This window comes from Palaemon carinicauda, chromosome 13 (assembly GCF_036898095.1).
Source record: "Palaemon carinicauda isolate YSFRI2023 chromosome 13, ASM3689809v2, whole genome shotgun sequence".
Lineage (NCBI taxonomy): Eukaryota > Metazoa > Arthropoda > Malacostraca > Decapoda > Palaemonidae > Palaemon > Palaemon carinicauda.
The window spans coordinates 97,126,592-97,134,708 of NC_090737.1; the positions used below are offsets into that span (position 1 = coordinate 97,126,592).

General features: G+C 37.8%; 1 protein-coding gene across 2 annotated transcripts in view; it reads left to right on the forward strand.

Annotated features, from left to right (window-relative positions):
• Positions 1–8,117, forward strand: part of LOC137652336 (protein NEDD1-like) — a 152,408-nt gene that overhangs the window by 88,745 nt on the left and 55,546 nt on the right. For both annotated transcript variants that reach the window (XM_068385680.1, XM_068385679.1), the window contains exon 7: positions 1,058–1,256. In XM_068385680.1, coding sequence (XP_068241781.1) covers positions 1,058–1,256 — 199 coding nt within the window. The remainder of the gene's footprint in view (positions 1–1,057; positions 1,257–8,117) is intronic.

The following is an 8,117-nucleotide window of genomic DNA, read 5'->3' on the forward strand; positions in this document are numbered from 1 at the left end:
TTAAGGAATAACAAATGTAGATTACAACAATCTATTCACGCTTAGCAGAAATCAGTCCAGAGGTAACGGATAAAAACCGGAATTGAAAAGATACACCACCACTTAATGTGGCAATCTTTTTGCATACAAAATATCAAATACTTGGAATATACTTCCAGGAGAAAAAGTTATACTCTATCATAATAACTTTAAATGGTTAAACTAAATCGTTCTACCAAAGAGCAAATGGAGTCTCCACGGATGGACCAAAAAGTCCTTTGATACATCCAAAATCCAAGTAACTCCTTGTAACACACGCACACACACAACTGAAGAAGGAAAAGCTCTCCAAAAATGAAAGAAAAATCCTAGACGGCAACCTTTAAGGCCCTCTGTCTGATGCAAATTTGTCTGTCTCAGGCTGTTAAATACAATTCACTTCATCAGAAAATATGATTGTTGTCACTCATTTTCAGCTTGTAATTCATAATATTCTCTTCAACATCGACTGGATGTTATTCAAATTCCGGATATTATTGATAAACATTTGAGATACCAGTAATGTTAGCCAACATTTGAATGACCTAACATAGTCTTCACATACATGCAAATGACAAACCAGGCAGGCTACCTTCAAATACTGTCATGGTTGGAGACAGGTGACTAATTGTACTTGAAGATGTTATTTTAATTAGAGCTAAAATATTGGGTTGTCAGTTAATAGATTGATTCATGTTGTCATACACTCAAATAAAATCACAATTTTCAACATGGGGTTGATGAGAACTGCACATACATAATTCTACTTAATCTGTGAACCAGTGTGACAGCTCATATGTTAGTCAATATATGTATGGCGTGAAATGAAGTTTAAGGGCTAACACATTTCCAAGGTAGTGAATTTAGAAGTTTTACCTTATGTAGATTAGTTTGTGCACAATGAATATTTTGTTATTGATTATTAAGTAACCAGTTATATAAACATTGAAAAGAATATCAATTAATACCTATAGGGTAAAAAATCTTTGTAACCTAAAAAATTCTTCAACTCTTTTTACATTGTAATATTTTCTTACAGACAAATTTTAACACACAAAAGCTCAGTTCCCTTGACTAGTGCTACTCTTCTTCCTGGATGTCAGCACATTGCTTTAGGTGCAATGACTGGGGAAGTTTTCATCCATGATCTCCGCATCATTCGAAAGCCTCTTGCAACTCTTCAGGCACACAGTAAAGCTGTCACAAGCGTTATAATGTGTCCTGCAGCTAAGCATTTGGTAAGTTACTATCATTTATAAGTGCAGTATAAGGTAATATTGAAATTCATTGAAGTGAACATAGAATTATTTTTTTTCCTATGCATATACAAACTTTTTATCCATTAACAAGGTAGTTACTAAGGACAGGTAGCACAAGGGGGAAGACATGTCCACCCTCCTGTCACAGAATAGCCACTTTTGTCTGGCTGCAGCAGGTACAAAAGTTCATTTGTGTTGCTCTCTCAACTGTTGGATCTTATCTTACATTTGTTGGTGATTAATCTTTTTTTCGTTATGATCTTTCTCACTTTTAAACGGATGCCTACCGAAGATAATCATGGTGGAGTAAATTTTGTTCCTTTGAAGATGAAAATCTATGTCCCATGTGTTGTGTACCTTTATTATTATTATTATTATTATTATTATTATTATTATTATTATTATTAAATGCTAAGCTACAACCCTAGTTGTAAGCAGGCCCTTCTCTTTTGGAGTGTGGTTCTTGTTATCAAAATTAGGAAGATGATGAACTCTTGAGTGTAACTCATCTCTCTTTTAGGTTGTTTCTCTGCCTGGGAGGGAGTTACCTAATTCTGAATGAGTTGCTTGTACCTGCGTGCTTGATATTGAAAATTATTTCTGTGACAGGTGCACCCAGCAGTGCTCCTCAGATGGTGATCCCTGTGTACTGCAATGTCAGTGATTGCACCCTTGTGACAAAACCCTCAGTGTAGTGGCTTGTGTTGCAGCAGAGGAAGATTTTATTGCTGCTTCTTCTGAGGGAGCACAGTCATTATTAGTTATCCAGACCATGATTCTGCTGTGACAGCTAGGAAGAAGGGTTGGCAAAGAGAAGTAGAGGAAGTTCGCTCTCGCTCTTCTTCATTTGCCAACCTCTTCTTCAACTCCTATCGTTTTGTCGCACACTTCTTCCTTAATAAGAAGACGAAGATAGTTGCATGGGAAAGCCTTTCGCTAAAAGTATATTGGGACTTATAGTGATCTGTCTCCACGCTTGAAAGTGTGATGGTACTCACCTACTAACTGATACCTTCGAAGTCAGTCAAGCAGAATCTGAGCCAGTGTTACAGTTACTGCTATTGAACTGTGTGCAGGTGAGCAATCCTTCTTGGACCAAACACCAGCATTTTTGGCCACAGGACTCCAATGACATTCTCATTGTATCTCCTTACAGTTTATCCTGCAAACTCCTTTCAAGATGTAGATGGTTAGCACTGTTTGAACTGCCGTTAGAAGGAACGACTTCATGCTTTCTGTGGCTCTGAAAGACGTATACTTTCACACTGTATTCCAATCCAAGGCTCGTACCTCCATCTTTTTCCTCAAAGTAAAGGAATACCAGTTCAAAGTTCTTTACTTCAAAAATGCATACCAGACCCAAAATGTTCCCTCGAGTGTTACCACTTTTCTCGTATTGGTCTCACTTCAAAGGGATTCATCAGTTATGATACCTTGATGACTGATTGATCCTGTCCTTCTCCTGGTGGTATTTGCTTCAACACCAAGACAAACTTCTTGCCTTTTGCCGCGATCTGGTGGATTGTGGTAAATCGAGAGAAGTCCGGTCTCATGCCTAAGAAAAAGATGGAGTACCTGAATTTGCTGATAAACACGGAAGCAGTGATAATCTACATCAGACAACAATGTCAGCATACTCTGGAAAGTAGCACAGCCTGTCTTTTCCCAGCTAGCTGTGCAAAGAAAAATTGATTGGTGACTGTTTGGATGTCAAAATGCAACAAGAAGATTCATGGGTTTGTATATGTAAAGATATAAAAGTTGTGCAAATGGTACTCAAACCTATTGGTGCTCCTAGTCAGGGTAATGAGAGAACTTCCCCTATGGCCCAACCTTCTTTGCCAACCCCATCTGCAGAGGTACGAAGGTGAAATGACTATACAGCATCTGCTTCAAGCAAAAGGTGTTTTGCAAAGCTTTACACTACCAAGCAGAATGGACCATCTTTTGCAGTTGGTGTTGTAGAAAGAGTACTAATTTGGTCCAAGCATCTCTGCAACTGATAGTGGATATCCTCATCTACTTTCACAGAGAGAAACTCTTCTCTGTCTCAGTGGTAAGAGGCTATCTCTCAACCATAAGCCATGTCTAAGACTGAAGAGTTTAGATCTTTCCTCTTCATAGGAACTGTCTATACTCATGAGGAGCTTCGAGCAGTCTTGTCTTCTGAGGGAACTCAGAGGGAGAGCATTAGGAGCCCACAGAATTAGTTGGTATGGGTACTTATGTTTGTTTTTGGACCAGCACGTCAATTTCTTCCGTTCTGAAGGGCAGAACGAGGTCCAACTGTTTTTCCTCATTTTATTCAAGTCCTATTGTGGCAGTGGTCTAAAGTTGGCTGAGGAGACAGAACTATGGCATCATACCTTGATCATGCACTGATGATCAAACTCTCTCTATGAAAGTGACACATTGAGCGGCAGAGATTGTACAGTGCAAGTCCTCACACACTAATAATTGAACCTCTTTAATGGAAGTGACACTTATAAGGTCTAAATTGTTAAGTGCAGGAGCTCCTTGACAACGTCATAAGTGTCCGAAACTTGACCAGACAGTTAGGAGAGGACCACTTTGCCAGTGGCTTTGTCAACACGGTAACCATAGAGGATACCTAGGCAGTAGCTCCTTATGGACTTAGCCCTGACATGGTGATTGATTGATGATCAAGCTACAGCACACCACTTTGTCAAAAGTCAAACAAGGTTAGCCAGAGTTCAGGCAACCTTCTTAACAACATACTGATCATTGCCCCCCATTATACTAAAATGAGGGGAATAGGCAGATTTTTATTGATTTTGCCATTTAATAAGAAACAAATAATTAGTTCTAATACCTGCACAATCACCATCAGATTCCCTCCCACCTACCCACTATCAATGATCGGAGCAAAATTAGGACTGCCCTACACCTGCTAAAGATCAGAAGTGGTGTTGTTTGGTGGGAGACAGGGTACTACCCTGTTGGTTTGTAGGAAGGATATCACATGGATCTCTAAGTGCACTTATCTTGCTTTACTTCACCCTGCTATCACTCTTCAGGTTCTTCTTGACTCAGAATGTAAGACAGCAGAATTCTCATGTTGTAAACAAGATGCTAACCAACAAACGTGGTGGCTTGGCAACTAGCAGACAACATGCATACACAATTATTAGACAATGATACTGTGATACATACTGTATATCCACCAGTTAATGAAATTGATGGAATCATAGATGGTTTTATCATTAATTAACAGGAACATTGTTAAATTAACTGGAATTATATTTGATATCATTTAGGGACTTAATTTTACTTGAAGGGCTGCTTATCTGGTCCTGTACAGCAGGGGAACCCTACTCTCAACAGGACCTCCACGGTCGTTTTATGATGTTCATTCGGGAGCATTTATCATTTCACAATTAGTATTTATTGTTAGATCATGACTATCGAAGCACATGCTGAATTAGAAAGTCTTGAGTTTCCTCTTGAAAGTCTTAATATCTTCAATTATTTGGATGTCTAGTGGTAGCTTATTGTATAGTCTCAGGACCACATATTTAAAGGCTCAAGCGCCTACAGTAGACATGTATCTAGGTTCTTATAGTTTGAAACCATCTGTAACTATTCTCATGTCAGGTCGATTTATTGGCTGCACAATATGTAGCAATTCTCTTAGATATTTTGGACGACCAGTTCTGATAGCTTGGTGGGTTATTGTACGTATTTTAAACTCATTTCTTGCTTTAATTGGCAGCCAATGTAGATCAATTAGTATAGGAGTGATCCTTTCTCTAGGTTGGACACCTTTTATCAGTCTTTCTTCTCTGTTTATTATGTTTTGTAATTTCTTAAATTTTACTTTTGGTAGATTGTAGTAGATGTAGTTACAGTAGTCAATTCTGGTAATTACACAGTTTATCACATTTCTTTACAGAATATTCATCCAGGTACTTTTTTATAAAAGCAGTATTTCTTAGATGATAACCAGCCGTTTTTACTTCATTATTTATTTGGTTATTGAGAGACAAGTTGCAGTCAAGAAATATGCCTAAGTCACAAACTTTACTAGATGTCAGCACTCAGTCATTATTTATGCATATTTGAATATCAGCCAAGCTTTTTACAGTGTTTCTCTTTCCCACCACCATAAACTCAGCTTTGTTCTCATTTAATTATAGTTGTTTAATTGGCATCCATTCTCCAACACTATCAAGGATTCGATATAGAGTTTCAGTAGTGTCGTCTATATCATTTGTGGAGAAGTAAAGTTAGGAACAAAGTAGTGAGTGTGAGAACGGGTGTAAGAAATGAGTTAGCAGCTAGAATGGATATGAATGTGTTGAGGTGGTTTGGCCATGTTGAGAGAATGGTAAATGGTTGTTTGCTAAAGAAGGTGGTGATTGCAAGAGTTGGGAATAGTACAAGAGGAAGGCCATGGTTTGGGTGGATGGATGGAGTGAAGGAAGCTCTGGGTGATAGGAGGATAGATGTGAGAGAGGCAAGAGAGCGTGCTAGAAATAGGAATGAATGGCGAGCGATTGTGATGCAGTTCCGGTAGGCTCTGCTGCTTCCTCCGGTGCCTTGGAAGACTGCGGAGGTAGCAGCAGTAGGGGATTCAGCGTTATGAAGCTTCATCTGTGGTGGATAACGGGGGAGAGTGGGCTGTGGCACCCCTAGCAGTACCAGCCGAACTCGGTTGAGTCCCTTGTTAGGCTGGGAGGAACGTAGAGAGGAGAGGTCCCCTTTTCTGTTGGGGAAGTGCCTTGGTATATGTATGTATGTATGTAAAATTGTGTATCAACTGCAAATAGTTTGAAGTTCACACAATGCCTTGTAGTACTGTATTTTTGATAGACCAATAGTATAGATACTTTAAAGGTTCATATGATGAATGAGAGTTACCCATTTGCTCACTAATTTCTGCCAACCAAGTAGTCTTTCAGGTATTCGAAAGCCTGATCTTCAACGCCGATGGACCATAGATCATTTAGTAGCAATTCATGCACAAGTGTATTCAAAGCAGCATTAAGATTGAGTAATATTAAAATACTGTACCATATTTATTTTCATCCATCATTTCCATTATATCACTTGCAACAGAACAGATGGCTGTCTCCGTAGAGTACAGTTTTTTGTAAGCAGATTGGTTGTATGGCAAAGCTTCTATTACTTCTAAGTGACTGACTAGTTGTTCAAGAATTCTGTATTCCAGCACTTTTGAAACAAAGGATAGATTCGAAATACTGTAGGTCTATATGAGAGTCTGCCACAATTTTGCTTCCCGAGAGTTCCAACCTGGCTAGGGTTCCTAAGTACACAATTGCCCATAAGTAAATTATGAGGCTTTTAAATCCTCCTGTATTTGAGCATCATTTTACCAGATTAATCTTATTAATCTAATTCTTGTTTCATTTCAACTATTGGTTTCCCCATAAGGGACAGGAAAAAATAATTTATCAGTGATTAGAAAAGACTGAGTAATTGTTTCAGGAAATTTTTGACCCTAAATGTTTCATTTCCATTATAATGGAAGAGCCAAAGTAGGCATTGGTGGGTTGTGAGGTGTATGAAAGATTGTTCTTTTTACTGTATAAACTTTGTTGATTAGTCTAAATTTCATTGGTCATGCTTTCTTAACTTTTATGATGGACATCTTTTCATGATGGTTGGTCTTGAATATGTTGGAGTCTCATGAGAAAATCATTGTAATTTCTAATCTTCAGTTGATACTATTTATGATAGAAAATAGTATAAAAAATATTACCACTAGAGAGTTTGGGGTCTTTTGACTGGCCAGATAGTACTTTATTGGTTCTCTCTGGTTACGGTTCATTTTCCTTTTGCCTACACACACTGAAAAGTCTGTCCTATTCTTTGCATATTCTCCGCTGTCCTCATACACCTGACAACACTGAGATTACCAAACAATTCTTCTTCACCTAAGGGGGTAACTACTGTACTGCACTGTAATTATTCAGTGGCTACTTTGCTCTTGGTAAGGGTAGAAGAGACACTTTAGCCATGGTAAGCAGCTCTTGTAGGAGGAGGACACTCTAATCTTGGGTAGTTCCATAGCCTCTGTACCATGGTCTTCTGCTGTCTTGGGTTAAAGTTCTCTTGCTTGAGGGTACACTCGAGCAAACTATTTAATCTTGTTTCTTTTCTTCTTGTTTTGTTAAAGTTTTTATAGTTTATATAGAAGATTTTCATTTTTATGTTGTTGCTGTTCTTAAAATATTTTATTTTTATTTTTTCCTTTCCTCACTTTTCTATTTTCCCTGTTGGGGCCCCCTTGGGTTATAGTATCCTGCTTTTCCAACTAAGGTTGTAGCTTAGCAAGTAATAATAATAAAAATATTAGTCCAGAACACTTTTCAGAACCGGTGTGACTATAGCCATTTTCTCAAATTTGGGAAACTTACATTCATCAATGCTTGCATTTGCTATTCTCATTATTATTTCTGCTAGACTAAAAAAGTTTTTTGTCCACTTACGTCAGATATTGATATAGGATCAATCGTGCAGTTGGTTTTCTTTGCTTTATTGATAATCCTGGGGATATCATCTTGTGTTATGTTCTTAAATCTCATTGATTTTATCTGTATATCTGGAGGATCATTAATCTAATGTTGAATAATTACAAATGACCTGATTATATTTTCAATTTTGTTTTTAAAGAACACTAAAAAATTATTTGCCTGGTTACTGTACCCATCAGGTAGCTTTTTTTCGTTTACATTTCCCATTATACCATTTCGAAGACGATATAACTTATTTATGTCTGTTGCTGCTTCGCGTATATCTCTCTTATAGTATTTGCTTTCCTTCTTAGTAGTTGTATTGACACATTGCAGTTTTGTA